This window comes from Aquila chrysaetos, chromosome 8 (genome assembly GCF_900496995.4).
Source record: "Aquila chrysaetos chrysaetos chromosome 8, bAquChr1.4, whole genome shotgun sequence".
In the NCBI taxonomy this organism is placed as follows: domain Eukaryota; kingdom Metazoa; phylum Chordata; class Aves; order Accipitriformes; family Accipitridae; genus Aquila; species Aquila chrysaetos.
The window spans coordinates 15,054,807-15,074,794 of record NC_044011.1 but is presented as its reverse complement, the minus strand read 5'-3'; the positions used below and the strand labels follow the sequence as shown (position 1 = coordinate 15,074,794).

Below are 19,988 nucleotides of genomic sequence, written 5' to 3'. Positions count from 1 at the left end.
GGCGGGATTCATTAGACAAGCAGTGATCAGTTACTATAGCTTTATGGTCCAGCATTGGTGTGTGAATCATAGCTGATCTCTAAAACATTGTAGTCTGCCATTGATACCAGATCTTCCCAGATGGGATACTCATTGCTTAATTTTATTTTTCCTGCAGTTAGTAAATATTTTTCTTTTTGAAGCCTTGTATATTTCAAATTTCATCTCTGGTGTGTATTTTCTTGCACACTTGCCCATTTTGGGTAGAAGTAGATGTCTGTAAAAGCCTTGGCTCTGACTGAGACTTCTGCCGTAGAGAAGGCAGAAGAAAACTACTGCCTATGTACACCTTCAGGGAGCAGAAAGGGCAAGGTCTTGGGAAGAGGAAACAAGGGTGAACATTATCAGTTTAAGAATCAAGGAGCAGTCAACCCTTCAGTTAAAATACTTCCTTGAGGTATCTCAATAGTAGTGAGCACCTTTGTGGCTCCTCCAGCATGCCAAAGTCTAGAACATGAGCATAGTTCATGGGACAGCAGAACCAAGACTCTTGCATAAGGAATATAAACTGTACTCAGTAACCTCTTTTCCTCAGCATTTGTGTTAATTCAATGTGTTTTTTTTATTATAATGCCAGAAAGTACTTATCTCCTTCTGTCTGAGGCTTACTTCTGTCACATGATGTTATACTATAGAAACCAACAAAAAAATCAAACGCAAAATGCTGAACTTCATTCACTGTTTACCAAAGCTAAACTCATACACTTGTCCTGCATTGAAATATCAGGGTATGTCTGGCATTTTGAGAAAGGAGGTGAGGAAGGAGTCAGATAATTTTTTTTTTTTATTAATTATTTCATGCTTTGAAGTAAAGCTTCTTTAAAGGTTACATTTCAATATAGTATATATTCAGTCTGATTTGGGTTTTTTTACTTAATATGGAAACTTGCAGCTCTAAACAGTTTCTCAGAAAGTACATTTTATCCCATCAGGCAAGAACTTCTAGCTGTTACAAACCAGCCTTGTCTTACTATCTGAAAAAAAAAAAAGTCAAAGCTTTAAAAAGTAGCACTTGATTTAAATGTAGAATTTCCTAATTGAAAGAGGAAATAAACACGTTATATAGTAATACCTTTTGTATTTGTTAAACCTTTATGCATCTTCCCATTCAGTGAGAAGCCAGATACACTCTCTGAGGAATTAGGCTTGGAAGGTGAGAAGCCATCACCTGAAGAACAGATGAAGGTGAAATGGGAAAGCCTGAACCAGGAATTCAATACCAAGCAGAGACTGCTCCAGAAAACTTTGGAACAAGAACAGCTGGTAGCTATTTTTAATTTCTCTTTGCATTTTCTCTATGAAAGCAGTTGTCACAACATGAGATACAGTATGTGCATAACAGATGCATTGATGTGATGTAGTTAATGCAAAGAATATGGAACAATTTATTTTTATGGCATCTTTAAAAACTATTAAATATTGGCAGTAGCACTGCTCTTGTTCAAAGTGATTTGAACTGCACTACCATTCAGGTGAATAAACTAGAAAGGAAGAAAGGGCTCAGGCAAAATTCTGATCTACTTACCTAACCCACGATAATTCTGTAACAAATCATCCTTCTGGAATTGACCAGTACTCTGGCGACAACATAGAGGAAAAAACTGGTATTTTCAGTTTGAATTTATTGGTTGCATTCAATTCTTGACCTTAGTGGGTATGTGACAAAGAAGCAAGTGATTTCAGCCACAGAATTTTTACTGAAAGAAACAGGGATTAATCAACTAAACCGGGGACAAACCAAGATCTCTATTAACATACATCCTCCATTTTATTGTTAATAGACACAGGCCCGCTATTCTTTATATAACACTACATTAAAATCAGCTTCCAAAATTCTAAATATCTTGTATTCATTCAACAGTAGTTAATTAATTTTTTGGTAAAAATAAGTCATTGCTAATTCTGGCCACAAGTAATTATTCTGCACTTCTAGTGAACCTCCTGTTGAGCAACCTCTTATTCAAGATAATCACGACACGGAACAGTCGTGGGAGGACCGTGAGCATTATTTGGTGATATCCTCAGTCAGCAGTAGAATCTGTATAGCTGAATTTTGTGCCCTATATATGGTAGAAGCATCCTAATTAGTATTTCTCTCTCAGCAGCTTTGTAGCAGACCAAACAGACTGATACCTGGAATGCCTTTGTATAAGGAGGAAGGACAGGATGAAGACAAATCAGTGTCACCAGTGTTGGTTGAACTGAATCAGGCCTTTGAAGATGTGTCATCTGAGGTAACATTTCAATTGTCTTTACACCTATTCTCCAGCAGAGCCACATTTACAATGAAAACTCCTCTAGCTCCCACCTGGAAATCCAGCCCTTGCCCAAATATTAGATGTTAGAAAGAGTATCTTGTACTTCTGCTCTGGACTTCTCTGGCTCCTTTTGCCCAGGCTGGACGGGTGGAGGAGAGCCTGCATCTTGAACAGAAGCTGTATAATGGTGTCACAGCCACCTCGTTGTGGCTAGATGGTGTGGAAGAACAGGTCTTTGTTGCTACAGCTCTGTTGCCAGAGGAAGAAACAGAAACATACCTCTGCAAGCAAGAGGTAAGGAATCCATGAATAGGACTTTCTTTAAATTGCCAGTAAGGATACATTTTGTGTAGTGTTTAGAAAGAAAATATTAAAATCCTGGATAAGTGACATGTCACTGTCATAATCTCTATGTAATTGCAGTATTCTAGTGGTAGAAGTAACTTTATTGACCGTGTGGAGAATGTTGCAGAAAGCAGCACTTGACCCAAATTTTGCCTGGTCAGAAGAGAATTAAGCATAGAGTCTTTCTTCTGTTTAACTTCTTTGCTAAGCATTAGCAACCACTACATTGTTAAAACTGACATTAAGTGAAAAAGAGGGAGGAATACTCTGGGATATAGAAACACTACAAATTCATCAACATTAAATGGGGCAGGGGGAAGAAGGGGAGGGGAGCGGTGTGGAAGGGAGGGAGCAGGGGAGAGGGAGAAAGAGAGAGAGAGGGATGATAGGATAAGGGGTAATGGTTTTAAACTAAAAGAGGGTAGATTCAGACTAGATGCGAGGAAGAAATTTTTTATGCTGAGGGTGGTGAAACACCAGAACAGGTTGCTCAGGGAGGTGGTAGATGCCCCATCCCTGGAAACACTCAAGGTCAGGTTGGACGGGTCTTTGAGCAACCTGATCTAGTTGAAGACATCCCTGCTCATTGCAGGGGTGGTTGGACTGGGTGACCTTTAAAGGTCCCTTCCAACCCAAACCATTCTATGACTCTATGATTCTACATCATTTTGTTTCAGGGCTTGTTTTCCTCAGAGCAGTCTGGGGTATTCTTACTGTCAGAGATACTGTAGCTGCATAACTTTGTCTAGCGTGTCTATATTAACAATGTAAAAAAGTCACTGCATCGCTGCAAAATTAGACAATGGTTATGGCAATATGTTTGCCTGCTTTATGGAATGTCTGATTGTCACTTTGTTTTGTTTTCTATAAAATCAGTCACTTGTCAAAGAAATCAAAGATGTAACAGAAGAAATGGATAAGAACAAGAATTTATTTGCTCAGGTATTTCCTGAGAATGGTGATAATAGGGATATTATAGAAGACACTTTGGATTGTCTCCTGAGAAGACTGACCTTACTGGAGTCAGCAGTAAACCAGAGATGCCATCAGATGAAAGGACGACTCCAGCAAATAGTGACTTTCAAGGTATGATGTCCACCTGAAGGAACAGGGGTACATATCAAATGGGGATATAAAGGGTGCAATTCTCAAAGAAATGAGAATTTTTGGTACCAAATCAAAAGAACAAGGTTGTCACAGGATTTTATGGAAAAATCAAACTCCTTAGGCTGTGCAAAACTTGGCACCCAAATCATGATTCAAAATTTGAACTCTCTGCTAGAAGCCTTCTGCAACTCATCCAATTATTGTAAAGTGATCATTCATCCCATGTTTTCTTACCCTGCTGGCATTACATAAAAGGAAGTTGTTGACTACTGTTCTCAAAGGAGAAAAAGCAACTTTAGAGTTCCACTCTATACATTCTATAATTTGACAAATGATAGAGTACACTGTTTTTATTAGCTGAGATAAGGTAGAAAACATAACACTGATTCCCACCTTTCTGACCATCTTTAAGCCATCCCATTACTCTCTAAGAGCTTGTATCTCAAGCTGTTTGTAGTGAGCAAAGCAGAAAAAATGGAGAACCGTGTGCTTTTAGAAATCTTTTCAAACAGAATTCAGAAATGCTTTCAGTTCTTACTTGGTGTCTACCTTCTCTCCTATTATTACCATATAAAGCCTCCAGTATGGTTTAGTTTTAATGAAAAAAAAAAAAATTACAACCAAAAAAATGGAAAATAGATTCCTGTTGTCTTTAGATTAGGATCATTGTTCCATAGGTCGTTACTACAGCATTTTGTTCCAAACTCCATAACCTTTCCTCTGCAGTAGGTAGGAAAAAAATTTCCACATTTTTCAATGAAAGGCCTGCATTTGCTGAAGAAAGCAGACAAATTAATTAGAATCCTGTGCATTATTAATATACCAGAGATATTTAGAATTTAAAAGGATTACTGCATGGAAAAAAAAATAATCTGTAACGCACCCCTTATATAATGTTGAAAATCTTAGAAAAATGTGCTGATAATTTTCTGTTGGGATGAATGCATGAAAAAGAGAGTAATTGTAGCAATTACTTAATTAAAATTAGCAAAATTGCTAACTAATATTTGTGTGCCTAGTCTGATAAGGTACTCTAAAAGTTGTAATGTGTAGTTAGCCCTGTAATGTGTTGAAGCCTTGTTTACTTCTTTGTTATATTTGCTCAAGTTTGTAATGAAAAAAGCTTGTCTTAAAAAGTAAAACCTTGCTTGTTTACAAGTTAATGTGGTTGGATAAAATACATTCACAAGAACAACATATTTTTGTTAAATGAAGCTAATGACCCTTGCTAATTAATTATCAAATTAGAAGGCAGAAGCAGAAGTGTGTTCACAGGTTATGTTTTGAAGAGGGATTGCTTTAGCTTTTAGCTCATATATGTCCAGTTACAGATTTTCAGCGATGTTAAATGTTTTGCATTGTCTAATAGTGATGCTTCCAATTTTGGATAGATTTTATGCCTTAGTGCTGACATTGTAACAGTGTAATGCTTTAAACTTTTTAGAACATGAAATATTTTTCAGTTGGTTTGTGCTGTGATTGCTTACAATTTGTTGTTGTTGCTGTCTCCTGTAGAATGATCTGAAGCTCCTGTTTACATCACTGGCTGATAACAAATATTTAGTTCTACAGAAACTAGCAGAGGCAGTTGAGAGACCAGAAACAGAACAAATGCAGGTATTACCAAATCTCTATTACTTGGGGAGGGGGGAAAAGGTAAAGTTTCTATTCAAAGTATAAATAGATTCTGGAGAACAGTTGCTTTTTATGGGAGAATGTATGTGTTCACATAAAATATGTGAAAATGAGTTCTTCCAAGAGAGTACTACAGTGTTTATAAATTTAAAAAAAACAAACCAAAACAAAACAAACCGACACAAAGTGTCTTTCTTGTCTCCCCAGCTGACCTAGTTTTGCATACACTGGGCAGTATTTGAAAGAAAGAAAACTTCAATGAACTGATGAATAATTAATTATTAATATGACAAAATATATACCATTTCCTTGTTTCTGTTTTGCCAATGAGAAGAGTGAATGAAGTGTGCTAAGGGCTACTTTCTACAGATGTTTTTTGTTACCCAAGAGCTACTGATGTCTGGTGCCAGCAGGTGACTGCAACGAAGAGGCTTATCTTTCAGCTAAACAGAAATAGTGGTCTTTTTATATACCTGATAATCAAATTTTGAAGGAATTTTAAGTCTTCTGTATGAGTAAGAGAGCTGGCATTCTGTGTCTTTCTTTTCTATCTTCCATGATGCAAAAGACTGGCAAAAATTTATCTCCTGTGTCATTAATTTAACAACCAAATAGGAAAAAAACGTGGTAACAAAAGCAACTGAATTGATTTGTTTCTGAACATCTACCTTGGCTGATAAAACATTCAAATTTAAAAGCATTGCTGTTTGTTTAAGATGTGATTGGGGAGGTAGAGATAAGGCCCTTAAACAGCCAGGTAACTTAGCTGCATGAAGTTTAAGTTTAGTGACTGTATTGTGCATCTTCTGCATTACTGGGAGTCAGGAGTTCTGCTCACATATATAGTTTAAGCATATTCGGATAGGCGGTTTCCAAGAAAGGGCCTTAACAAAGGACTTTAACTACAGGAGTCTTCTTTGTGCTTTTAAAATTGTTATAGCTTTCATGCATTACTTCAGCAGACTCCTAGGTTGAAAGACTTAGGAAAGCTTGTAGCTTCCATTGAAAAAAGTCAAGTTATCACCTGCATACACTTGCAAATACCAACCTGTGTTCTTAAGTTGTAGTTTTCCAAGTGCAAAAGGGCATGTACAGGTCCTTTTCCTTGACAGTAATTTTGGCCCTGTTCTGGTCCTGAAAGGGAACTATGTACAGCTCTTCACTATCGTGTCTTCTGCTGTGATGGTTGTTTGATTGGTACTCAGATATGACAGGAATGAGTGTTAATAAAAAGAATGCTTTAGAAGGTGTTAGAAAAAATAATAGTCCTTTTGTGCCTGTGCTATATAATTAAAAGCATGGAACTTCACAGCAAGGTTTGGTATAAAATAGTGTATGATACTAAAACAGCTTGTTATTAGAAAAATAATAATGCTGTATTGTATTTAACTTTAAGAAGCAAGCCAGGCTCTACCAACTTTGAATTAATACTTTTTCTTTACAGTATCCTTTAAAATTTCAGCAGATTGAAGGACTGATTAATACTTCAGGCAGAAAAGAGAATATGTATGGCAGCTACAGTATTGTTATTAAACCTTCAAACTAAATGATGTAATTTTCAAATACAGGTCATACTGCAGGCAGAAGAAGGTTTGAAGGAACTAGACGCTGGAATCAATGAATTAAAGAAGCGTGTAGACAAGCTACAAATTGACCAATCTTCTGTGCAAGAACTGTCTAAGATCCAGGTATGGTTCGTAAGTTCCATCCTAGATCTGTCTGGTGAGATCAAAGATATTAATATGCTCCTTTTTATTGTCCATAAGGCAGTTCAGGAAAGTGTATTTAAAAGCATTTCTGTGTGTATAAAAGAATATTTTCTCTCTGATTCACCTAGTTTTTCTACTTTTGCATTTTCAGATTTTCAAACATCTCTATTATTAGCAGTATTAATCATAAAAACACAGAAAAACATGTTTTCTTTCAGCTCTTCTTGACTCCCTGTTCAAACAGATAAAGTTAAGCATGTAAACGTAAATGTCTGCTGAAGGTTGATCCCTGTTCTCACCAGTGTCTCATGATCTGGGGTTTAGTTCTCACATCTGTCATTAAAAAACACCGAGGGGGATGAAAGGAGATAGATAGCTAAGTGTGACCTGAAACTGGAAATGTTCTGCTTTTACTAGAACAGCTGTCATGTTCCTGCATGCTTTCAGTTAGATTTGGTTTTGAACACACCTAAGTAGCAGGACTTTTATCTTAAGGCTCTCTGAAGTAGATACATGTGGGTAACTGATCCAGAACTTCTATAAGGCTGTTGAAACTCCTCTGTGAGCAGTTTGGTGCTGAGGCAGGGCAATGCTTGAGGAAGGATCAAGGAGAAGGTTTATCACTGAATTTTACCCTTTATAATGACATAGTAATAAATTGGAAGCAAAGAAAACAGATGAAACTGGACCATAAATTTATTAAGCCAACAAAACAGTGATCTCGATTTAAAATGAATGACAAAAGTTTGTGCAAATGTGTCTTTTGCCCAGTTCTTTATCCTTTTGGTCTTAGAGCCTCCCGCTTTTTTTTTTTTTTTTTCTGTCAGATTATGTGTATAGATATCCTCCCCCGCCCTTGATTTCAGTTTTTAGAAAAGCCTTCCTTTTGCTTTTTTGACAGTTGCATTTCTCACAGTTTTCTCTTTAAAGCTAGGACAGCCAGCTGCAGTCTGAGGGTAGGTACTTTGCTGTTACACTGGATGCTCACAGAGATAGTTTGGTTTATTAGTTTCTGGATGTCTTGTCTTGATCAAAAGTATGGGCTTATCCTCACAGTCAGACATATGTTCTGAGAATACAATTCTCAAAACCAAAACAAGAAGGTAGTCCTGTTCAGGTGAAGAAAAGCATCTGTGGGTTTTTCCTCATTTTCATGGTTGAGGTATGCAAGATGAGTAATAACACATGGAAATGGATGAGATTTTTCCTTTTGGTTCACTTTGTCATTTGGCCGTATGGGCACACTGTGAAGTACACACTGCACTTTTTCTGGACTTTACTGTTCTATATAAAGTATACTGCTATTCTAGGCCTGGTTTGGTTTTTACAGGTTGTATGTATCTTGCTTGCTACCAGTAAGCTACTGGGACTGGAGAGGGAAACATCTGGCTTTGAGATGCCTATAGTCTGTAGCCATGATGGAGTCCATCCAACCCTCTGCCATATAAGAAGCCAAATGTAAACAGCATCTGCAGTGTGCAGTAGCCACACAGTAATCTGGTTTTGGATGACTTAAGCCCAATCACCCTACTCCTTTGCTACTTAAAGCAAGCCTTTGGGACTCTGCTAACTTTGTTGCCAAATGTATGCACTTGAAAGAGTTGCAGGTCTTGCTTAATTTTTTCTCTCTTTAAATCGTGACTTGTTAATTTATCAATGAAGACAGTATATCTGCATAGTCTTTTTGAGCAGGGAATAGATGTTATTCTGCTAGTATTCACAGAAGAATACAGGGACAGTAAGGTTGCTTCTAGGAAGACGTGTAAGGTGTGAAATAAGGATCATCATTGCTGCTCTTTGCCCCCAAGGATAAGTATGATGAGCTCATGATGATCATTGGATCCAGACGGAGTGACCTGAATCAGAATCTGGCTCTTAAGAGGCAGTATGAACGGGCTTTGCAGGACCTGGCTGACCTGGTAGAAACAGGCCAAGAAAAGATGTCTGATGGCCAGAAAATGATTGTTGCTTCTAAGGAAGAGGTTCGATTGCTACTTGACAAACATAAGGTAAGAAACTGTGACATATTTCTGGACTAATCATGACTGTAAGCTTGTACACAGCAAATTGCTAACCTTCTGTTCTTAAAGGTTCAGGAGCTTTTCAGAATGGTGGGCCAGTATTAAATCAGGATATATTAAAACTTACTGTATTTTAAATTGGAATCAATGAACTGTTCTGGCTGAATGATTTTCAAATGCTCTGTTGAAGGTGACCCCGGGGCAAATTGCATCTTCTTCCTTGTTCTAATAAAAGTTCCTGTTCTTGTCCTGTCATGCTACATAGCAATTTCATCCACCACTCCATTTTTCCCAAGAGAAATTTGTGTTTGCTAATAGCACCTACAAACTATAAGAAGAATTTTCCACATTTTTTTATTAGGCAGAATTTTTGGTGGTGTATATCTGATTTAAGCTATTTTTGTTTATGGAATGAGAGTTGGGATGCAATTTGCAGGGAAAGGATGACCTCTTTCTTTCTTTAAAAGGCTGTTGTCCTTTTTAAATTGTGTGTTGGAGTGAAAAGTTTACCTGATTCTATGTCTACAGATACTTGATTGTACTGCTGTTGTCTTAAAATGTTGGTTTAGTGGTAATGAATTGAGTAACAATTGCACTTTCTCTTTTCTATTGTCTCTTTACCCTCTCCCTCACACCCAAATTTCTCAGGAATATTTTCAGGGGTTGGAGTCTCACATGATCCTGACAGAAACACTCTTTAGAAAGATGAGTAGCTTTGCTCTCTTGAAGGAAACTCGGTCACATTCAGAGCTAATGACACAAGCTTCAGCTGTATTAAAGCTGGCTCATAAACGAGGTGTGGAGCTGGAATACATTCTAGAGGTGAGAATTTCTGTGGCCTTTTCTGTACTGCCATTGTGATCAACCACCAGGTTATTCTATAATGTTGATTTCCTGTGATTGGATAGAATTGATGGACATCAGTCCCTTTTGTCATACACACAAGACACTGATAGACTATGTGTAATCTTTGCTATTTAGCTGTTGTGACCTTTAGGTGACACAAGCTGTGTTCCTCTAAATTTAGAAGAGCTACTTAGCTTTAGCTGACAAGGAGAACATGACAGCTTTATCCATGTGTTCTAACTAAAAGTTGTGCTTGACACAGAGATGGTGTCTTATTATAGGTTCACTGGACATTTGTACTGTTATTTCTATACAATCACAACTATGCAGCTATAGGATTTCAGATCGAGAAAGCAAGTAATAAAACTTCTAGACATGCAGATTCAATATTCACCATATACATGGATAATTTGTGTTTGCAGACCTGGATGCATCTGGATGAAGATTACCAAGAACTTAGCAGACAGCTGGAGTCCGTTGAAGGTAGCATCCCCACTGTTGGTTTGGTGGAAGAGACGGAGGACAGGCTTACAGACCGGATTACACTTTTTCAGGTTGGTGCTTTTTAGGCATTCTTTATGCAAAAGTTGGATGAAAGGAACCTCTGAAGGTCATCTAGTCCAGCCTCCCACTTGAAGCAGGACAGTTGCCATGGGCTGCATCAGCAATGACTTTGGAAACCTCAGAAGATGGAGATCCCACAGGCGAGCTGGGGACCAGTTGCAGTGCTGCACCACCTCCTACTGAAAAGGTTTTCTATAACGCCCAATCTAAATCTTCAACTTTCAGCTTGTCACCATTGTCTTTTTTATATTGTGTGGCACTACTGAGGAGCATTTACCTCTGTCATCTTTTTGATTCTAGTCCAAATAGTGTAGCCCATTGTTAGACTGGCCCTTATCCTCCTGTTTATGAATCTAAACCAAGCAAACCTCCCTCAGCCTCTTTTTAAAGGCCATGTGCTCTAGGTCCCTAAACATCTTAATAGCTCTACACCAGCCCTGACTACTACCTTCTTCTTGAACTTGGTGGGAGGTGGGGACAGAGCAGAATCAGATACACAAGATGTGGCCTCATCAGCACTATGTAGATGAAGATTATAAAATAACTGAAGTCGGTTGTTCACAGTCCTAATGTAGGCCAGTGCTGTGGCTTGCCTTATTCATGATGTCTTGGTTATGGAAGATGCCAGGTTAAATACACTAGCCATTCCCTTCCTAGCCTGTACTGAGAAAATGGGGTTAGTCTGCCCAAGGCACAGAATTTGCACTTCTTGTTGAGCCTCCTGAGGTTTCTGCTGCCTCCAACCTCAAGTTTATCAAAGTGTCTCTGGACTAGGTCTGCCATTTTTTTGTCTCAACCACTCTCCATATGTTAGTGTCATCCACAAATTTACTGAGGGACTGCTCTCTGTCATCATCCATGCCATTATGAAGATGTTAAAGATGTTTGGGCTCAAATATCAACAGTCTCTGGAGTACTCTGCCCATTACAGTCTGCCAGCCAGACATCAAGCCTTTGATCACTAGTGTTTGAGACTGGTAATGCAGCTAGTTTTCAACCCATGTAACAGTCCATTTATCCAGTCCCCATTCTCTCCACTTCCAGAGGAGGGTCCTGTGGGAGAGAGTATCAAAGGCAATGCTGAATTCAGTCTTATCAACAGAGACAGTAATTTTGTCATAAAATGTTGTCAAGTTAGTGAATCCAAGCTGAATATTCCTGATAACCTTTTGGTCCTTTGAAAATGGATTCCAAGAGGATGTGCTCCATGATCTTTCCAGAGAGCAAGGTGGGGCTGAACAACCAGTGGTTCCCCAAGTTGCCTTCCTTCTCAAATGCAACAAGAACTAGTAGTTTAAATATAGGTTTTCTACCACATCCTGTTTTTTCAGTCTGTTCTCAAAATGAGACTTCTGGTCTAGTGTTTTGTCTCATTATACACCAGACACTTTGGTTGGGGTTTTTTTGTTTTCTTGTTTGGTTTTACAGAAAAATGTCTGCCAAATTTTTCTTGCAAGTTGACTTCTTGTCTACTCTGAATTTTTTATGTATATTGTTCTTTTACCAGACAGCTTTCTGCTTTTGCAATGGTATGAGGAGAACTTAAGCAATCTATTGTGCGTGGGTTTTATTTTGGTTTTGTTTAATGCTAGGCATTGATTGTTTTGGTCCTGACCCTAGATTAGTTTTCCTCTTTTGTTTCTCTTGTCAGTTACATAAATTAGGTGATTCAAATCCAGATTCTCAGACTCTGCTGTGGCATAACTTTTAATACTTTGTTTTTTCTCTCCCTGTGGCCACATTTAGATTAAAAATCCATCATAATTAATTTATGACTGTCTTAGAATTTTTTATGCTACTCTGTAGGAGTTATATTTATTTGTGTATATATGTTGTACGTAAGTATCTACATAGACACACACACATATAATATTCTGTTATTAGAGCTCTATTTATGTGAAAGAGAAAATAAGAAGAGTGATAGAAATTTTATGTACTCACCATGAGACTGGTAGTTTTGCACACTTTAGTTTCAGCAGAACTGAAAAATGGGAATGCATGTACATTTTGTGCTCAAGCTTAGTCAAAGATACATATTTTTTTAAAATCCGTACTATTTGTGTAACGATAGTGGAATTTGGCAGGTAGATTTGCCCACATATACAAATTCTTTACCCATCCATAAGTCACCATTTAAATGAAATCTGTCTCTGCTCCAGGTTGGATTCAGAGTAAGAGTATCAACAGCCTTTCCTTTTCAGTACCTTTTTTGCTTTCTTGTGCCATAACAATTGGTTTCTGTGTTCAGGGATTTGGATAGGTGGGGTGATCATCTCTTTTGTAGCCATGGATAGCAGGAGGGTAGATCAGTAAAAGAAGAGTTGGATGACCAGAGAGCTGAAGGTAGGCATTGAAAGGGCTGAAGAGTGGCCACTGTTAATAAATAGGTATTGGACACCTTTAACTTTCATTGAAGTAAAGTTTTCAGCAGATGGTAGACTAAGTTCTGACATTTTAATCAATTTCTCTCAGAAATGGTGTTGCTCCATGAAGATTCTTTTGAAAATATTCTTTTCAAGTGTAAAATATCTACACCAAGGAGGAGTTCATCATAAGGAGGTATCAATAGACATATTGAAGTGAGGGGTTCTGTGACAGCATGTTCAGATTTTGAGCAGGTTACCTCTATGATGGTTCTCAGGGAGTTCTAGACCTGGAGCAGAGGGCAAAAAATGTGATGTGCCGTGGTGACATTGGATATGCTACAAAATAGAATAAAAGAAAACTAAATGTTGAGAAAGTGTGGTACCAGAGACCTGCAGAGCTATCTAACCATCTCCTCTGTCATTACAGCATCTGAGATCTAACCTCACTGAATACCAACCTAAATTATACCAAGTGCTAGATGATGGGAAAAGGCTCCTTTTCTCTGTTAGCTGTTCAGATCTTGAAAGTCAACTGAACCAACTAGGAGAACACTGGTTAAGTAACACCAGCAAGGTTACCAAGGAGCTTCACAGGCTGGAGACAATACTGAAGCACTGGACAAGGTAATGCTGATGTAATGGACAGTATAAACTTCTTCACCTGCACTGTTCAGGTCAAAGTCATTCTGAACTCAGAACTATTAGATTCGACATTTAAAAGAAAGTACTTTGAGATGCATACGATGGTTTGACTACTCTACAATATCCTACTTCTTTTCCATAGAAGTGCTATCATACTCTCTCATTTGCAATAAAACATGTACCAGATAACAGCTGGTGGGAGGAAGTCAGAAGATATCTTATTTAGATGACTAATTTAGAAGCTCCATGTGCATACAGGTTGATGAGAAAGGGTGTGTGCTTTGCTAGGTAGCATGAGTAGCTTCAGCATGTTTTTGTAGGGGCATTACCACTGCTGGGTTCTTGTGGGTCTGTGCTATTGCATATATGGAAGGAAGCTTTTAGCTGCCTTTACTATATGTTTATATGCTACTTTTGAAATGAATTCTCTAAGTGCTATACAAGTTTTGTCTATTATTCATAGTATCCCTCGTTTGTTGGCTCACTAGCCTTTCAAGAGAGATACATAAAGGGTTTGTATGTATAAAGGTTATGTGGAGACACTCTTATTCTGACATCTCGTTACTTGCTTGGCATATGAAATGATATGGACATAGTTTCTGAAAAAAAAAAATTAAATTTCTGCTCTGAGAGACCTTGTGGTAAAGCTTTTTGGAAGATTGAGCCTGCTAATGGAAAGCAAAAATCTGTTTATGTGTGGGGGGTGGGGTGCTGTTACAGCTTGCCCAAACAGATTTGTAACCCAGTTACTAGTCCTTCACTAAACTTAGTTTTTCTTAAGAGGCAAAACAAAGGCACTGTTAGGAATTATGGGTGTAATGGCTAAAATAATAGCTTCCTCATACCATGCCAGTCTTTAAAATTAAATCATGTTTTTTTAAAATTGGGGGAGAGACTGCTCAGTTGGAGGTGAGAAGCAGCGATGACTGTTTTAGTTTTCTTTAAACATCTTTACAGGTATCAGAGTGAATCAAATGAATTGACACATTGGTTGCAATCTGCAAAGGAGCGACTTGAGTTTTGGAGCCAGCAGTCTTTGACAGTTCCTCAGGAACTGGAAACAGTCCGAGACCACCTGAACTCCTTTTTGGTAAGTCATTCATGGACCTAGGACACCTTTTTCTCTCCAATTACAAATAAATAGTCAAGCAATCATATGGTTATACTTTTTCTCATCGTTGAAGTAGTGACTATGCAAAAAAAAAATCCACTTCCGTAGGTGAGCTGTCCTTCAAAAACCTGATACGTATGCACATTAAGTACTCCTTTGCTATATGCAATGATTGTAAAGCTTGATGATTCTGAAAACAGAAAATGGTTTTATGACAGTAAACAATTTTTGTTCTCAATTGGTCTGAAGTGTAGCTGGTAAACACTAAAGTACACATTTTTAAAGGGAAGGGAGGATACTCTTAGTTTTCTGAGGTAAAGCTTTAAGTACAACAAACAAATAGTTGATTATTTCCACAAAAATGGTTCTGCTTACAGGAGTTTTCAAAAGAAGTGGATGCTAAATCATCACAGAAATCTTCTGTCCTGAGTACTGGGAACCAGCTCCTCAGGCTGAAGAAGGTGGATACAGCAGCACTGCGTGCAGGGTTGTCCCACATTGACAGTCAGTGGACAGAGCTGCTCACACAAATCCCAGCAGTACAAGAGAAATTGCACCAGGTAAGGAAGGCCAGTGATGGCCTCTCATATTCCAGAAAATTCAGACCGTATGGTTGGCACTGCCTTTGAGAGATAGCTGCTCAATTTATCCATGTGAGGCAAGATAGGAACAAAGTTACTCCTGTTTTAATGTGGGAAAGCTTACACTTATGTCCAAATCCTGTACCCATACTGTCTAACACCAATTGATGTTAATTTCAGACTTTCACAGTTACATTTCTTAAATTTTAACCAAACAGATGAGGGTTTTTTCAACATGTTGGTATGTCTTTTGGAAAAAGGAAGTTCACATCCCTGTGCCCTGCCAGGTTTGGATGGTGGTTTTGTTCAAATTGAATAGACTGGGTTCAAGTCTGTTGCAAGACAAGATAAATCTAAAAACATTGTGCAAGGTTCCTGCTAGTGTGTGTAGGAGCAGGAGGGTTTTGGTTGTGTAGTTTTGAGGGGGGAGTTTAATGCTATAATACTGAAGTTAAAGAATTATACTGGTCTAAAAGTTGGTTTAGTATTTAGCTGCTAGCATGTTATCAGTGTAAGCCATCACTTCAGTTTATAACTTGGAATGCTCTCAGAGTTAGTAATATCATTGCGATTTAGGGGGAGAGAGGAAGGGTAACACATGTTAACTGAGTCTATTATATTAAAAAAAAAATGTCATTCAGTAGTTCTCTGAATTGTCTTGTAATGCAGAATATATATGTCTATCTAAAAATGTCATAGAAAACGTTTCTGAGTAACTAAATGTAAGCAAGCGCTACTGTATCAAATGTTGAAAGTGAGTCTTTTAAGAAAAAAACAGGTGCTACTCAAAATCAGCCCATTTAGAAATCACCACACAAGAAGAGTAGTATAAAATTATTTTCCATGGGTCTATTCATTAGCCATTTACAAGGACAGGAAAAGCGTAGGTTACAGTTGATCTTCTACATAAGCCCAATACAGAATTTTGGAATGAGAATGCAGAACCTTTAGGAAGTCAGAAATGGAATCTTTGTGTTTGTCCAGTTTCTTTGTACAAATAAGAGTGGAAATAAAAAGCCTTTAATATAATATTTTCTTATAAGGATGCATGCAGTTATACAATGTGTCGCCTGTTAAAACCTTTCTTTTTTTTTTTTATAAACTTCAGTGATATGTTATGAATGTAGAATAACATGATAATAAGAGCAGGTAAAGGAAATGTACTATGGTAATGCAAAGCAAGGAATTCTTGTCCATTTTCTTCACAACATGCATTTTAAGTCTGTTATCTCTACAGCTCCAGATGGACAAAATTCCCTCTCGCCATGCTATCACTGAAGTTATGAGCTGGATTTCCCTGATGGAAAATGTCATTCAGCAGGATGAAGAGAACATAAGAAATGTAGTAGGGCAGAAAGTCATTCAGGATTACGTCCAGAAGTACAAGGTACTGAGTGGAAATGTTACTTATTTCCCTTTTGAATTACCCCCATTCAATATATATACATATGTAAAGTATAAGTGATTTAAGGAAAAAAAACCCTTACGTTATGGAGTGGTTAGAATTGTACACAAGTTATAATTGGTTAATATTTGATACTGTGGAAAAGAAGCCCAAATTACTTTTACTCTGCTGTTTGTTTATGGCAGGAATATAATTTTTAATATGCTTACCGTAATTTCCAGGTAAATCCAAACCAATATGCATGATTAAACCTTATTAGATCTGTCTTTTACCCAAAACCACAAAGCACTTTGCAAATTATATAAGTTGTTTTATGAATACTTTGCATAGTATCACCTTCTCCTCAAAGTGTTTCCTGTTCTTGAATGGAAGGTGGCCAGTGGTTTACAGATCCAAGATAATTTTGATTGGTATCTGAAGCAAAAAGGTGAGATGCTATATATTGAGATAACTATTAAGGAGTATAGATATAACAATTTCACTTCTTTAACTATATCAGTATCACTCTTGTAATAGATCTACACACAGTGACTTTCTTCTCAATGTCAGATTTGTTTCACTAGCCTCCTGAAAAATCATTTTACTTCTTGGCTATTATTCTTCTTTGTGTATAAGAATATTTTCCATCTTATCTGGTTTTGTATTAAAAATTGTGAGACTAAATAAAGTGAAAAAAATAATATATAGCCAGTTTTTCTTAAATCTGATCCTTGAGACCAATATCAATACGTTTACAGATGTTGGGTTTTTTGTTTTTTGGGTTTGTTTTTTTTGCGGGGGGGCGGCAGATTATTTATTCCAAAGGCAGTGTGTTGCTGCTTTATTTCTCAATATTTAGGAAAAATTAACAATATTTTTAATTGCTGGCCAGTTGCTAAAAACCCTTTTAGCTAAATTGTGGTAAAGCTGTAATTTGTGAACATTTTTCCTCTCCTTTGGAGGAAGGTGAGAAATTATGGTACTTATGTTTGGGGTTTTTTATTCCGTTCTTTTCTACTAGGGTTTCAAGATAGATTTAAATTGCAAACAATTGACAGTAGACTTTGTGAACCAATCAGTGCTACAAATTAGCAGCCAGGATGTTGAAAGTAAACGTAGCGACAAAACTGATTTTGCTGAACAACTCGGAGCAATGAACAGACGTTGGCAGATCCTGCAAGGCCTGATAACAGAAAAGGTAAAGAAAAAAACCTAACTGCTCTGTAGCAAACTTTCAAAATACATAGAACTATAAGATTATAATGGTTGGAAGCCTCTGCAGGTCATCTAGTCCAACCTCCTGCTCAGACAGAGCTAACTTTACAGTTAGATCAGATTGCACAGGGACTTGCTTAGCTGAGTTTGAAAATCTCCAAGGACAGATTCCACAACTTCTCTGGACAGCTCGTTCCTGTGCTTAACCACTTTTGTGGGGGACAAGTTTTTGCCTTGCTCCCAATCAGAATTTCCCTTGTTGCAACCTATGACCGTTATCTCTTCTCCTTTTACCGCACATCTCCAAGAATAGTCTGCCTCCATCTTCCCCATACCTCCCCATAAGGAGTGGACAGCACAGTGAGATGCTTCCTGCGCCTTCTTTCCCCAGGCTGAATGAAGCCAGCCTCTCCTGGCATGTCATGTGCTCCAGCCCCCTAACGACCTTAATGCCCATTCAGTCAATCTCTCCCTTGCACTGGAGGGCCCAAAATGGGTCACAAGTGTCAAGAGAAGGAAAGAACTGCTTCTCTTGACCTACTGGGTGCACTCTCAATAATCTAACCCAGGCTGCGGTTGGCCTTCATCAGCACAAATGCACACTGCTGATTTATTATGTTCAAGTTATTGCCCACCATAGCCCCTAGGTCCTTTTCTTCTATCCAGCCTGCTACCAGCCTCTGTTGTTGCACGAGGTTGTTTTGTCCCAGGTGCAGGACTGTATATTTGTCTCTGCTGAATTTCACGAGGATTGATGAACCTATTCCTTCATCTTGTTGAGGTTTCTCTGAATGGCAGCCCTACTCACCAGCGTATCAACTACTTCTCCCAAATCAGTGTAATCTATGAATCTGCTGAAAGCACAGTCTATCATGTCATTCAATTTATTAGTGACAGTATGAAATATCAACCCCAGGCCTGACTCTGAACATGCATCTTGTAAATAACTGTCAGATAGACGTTGAAATATTTACCACTAACCTTTAAGCCTGATGACTCTGGTCAGTTCATTCATCTGTAGACCTCCCATCCAGCCCATGTCTCCTCAGTTTTGCTACCCTACGGGATACCATATCAAAAGTCTTGAAAAAGCCAAGGTAAACAGTATCTACTACTCTTCACTTGTCCACAGGGACAGTCATATCATCATAGCAGAAACAATCAGTTAGGCCAGGCACAAATTGCCCTTGGTAAGACCATGCTTGTTCCTTGTTGTTCTTTATGCGTGTGGAAATGGCTTCTGGCAGGATTTGTGGTAAGCCAGTCACCAGCAACTTCCTCCAACCATCACGACCTTTTAAAGGTGGTAGATGGCAACCTTGAAATGGCATTGACACCTTCAGATACATCCTGTTTGGTTCCATGGACTTTTGTATGTCCAGTTTACTTAAGTAGCCCCTAACTCTTTCCTCCTCTACCATGACTAGTACCTCTGTATGACAAAATTTGTTAATTGGCATGAAGACCTGGGAGGCATGAGAGGAGACCTTGTCAGTAAGACCAGAGCAAAGAAGACACTGTGTACCTCAGACTATTCTGTGGTTTCCCATTAGTTGCTGATGTACTTGTGAAGAGTAACAAGAAGGGCTTCTGTCCCTCACTAGTTAGTTCCAGCCAAGATTTTGCTTTTCTAACATCAGCGCTGCATGGCCAGACCATGCTTGTAGGCCCATTCTTTGTAATCCACTTGCTGTGGACTTGTCGCTTTCGTGACTAGAGGATTTGTCCTTGAAGATCAACCAGCTTCCTGGACTCCTTTGTTCTTCAGTACAACTTCCCATGGGACCTGAACAAACCAAAGTCTGTTATTCTAAGGATCTTTAGTCTGCTACTTGCTTTCCTTACTTCACTCACAACTCTCTCATTGTCACTGTGGCCAAGGCTGCTGTTGACCATCACATCCTTCCCCAGTTCTAACTAAAAGTAAGATGGCTCATTCCCTAGAGTGGAGTTTGTCTTAAGTAATGTGAATGCTTTTTATGGCAATGCTGCTGCTTTCAAATTCTGCTTTGTTATTTCTTTTCTTTTTTTTTTTTCTTTTTTTTTTTGTTAAGAATAGAAGTGCTATCTTATTTGCCTTTGAATAATGCCTAGAACAATCAGAAAAATCTAAGTAACTTTAAAGCAGTCAGTTGACAAAGGAGGTAATACAAACCCTCATCTGC

The 19,988-nt window shown here is 38.2% G+C and overlaps 1 protein-coding gene across 19 annotated transcripts in view; it reads left to right on the top strand.

The window, feature by feature from the left end:
• Nucleotides 1–19,988, top strand: part of SYNE1 (spectrin repeat containing nuclear envelope protein 1) — a 320,180-nt gene that overhangs the window by 236,415 nt on the left and 63,777 nt on the right. For 17 of the 19 annotated variants that reach the window (XM_030022683.2, XM_030022689.2, XM_030022699.1 and 14 more), the window contains 14 exons: nucleotides 1,152–1,302; nucleotides 2,142–2,273; nucleotides 2,436–2,591; nucleotides 3,519–3,728; nucleotides 5,265–5,366; nucleotides 6,953–7,072; nucleotides 8,902–9,102; nucleotides 9,763–9,936; nucleotides 10,383–10,514; nucleotides 13,318–13,514; nucleotides 14,490–14,622; nucleotides 15,021–15,203; nucleotides 16,462–16,611; nucleotides 17,630–17,806. In XM_030022683.2, coding sequence (XP_029878543.1) covers nucleotides 1,152–1,302; nucleotides 2,142–2,273; nucleotides 2,436–2,591; nucleotides 3,519–3,728; nucleotides 5,265–5,366; nucleotides 6,953–7,072; nucleotides 8,902–9,102; nucleotides 9,763–9,936; nucleotides 10,383–10,514; nucleotides 13,318–13,514; nucleotides 14,490–14,622; nucleotides 15,021–15,203; nucleotides 16,462–16,611; nucleotides 17,630–17,806 — 2,218 coding nt within the window. The remainder of the gene's footprint in view (nucleotides 1–1,151; nucleotides 1,303–2,141; nucleotides 2,274–2,435; nucleotides 2,592–3,518; nucleotides 3,729–5,264; nucleotides 5,367–6,952; nucleotides 7,073–8,901; nucleotides 9,103–9,762; nucleotides 9,937–10,382; nucleotides 10,515–13,317; nucleotides 13,515–14,489; nucleotides 14,623–15,020; nucleotides 15,204–16,461; nucleotides 16,612–17,629; nucleotides 17,807–19,988) is intronic. The other 2 variants (XM_030022698.1, XM_030022682.1) reach the window with 1 other exon arrangement.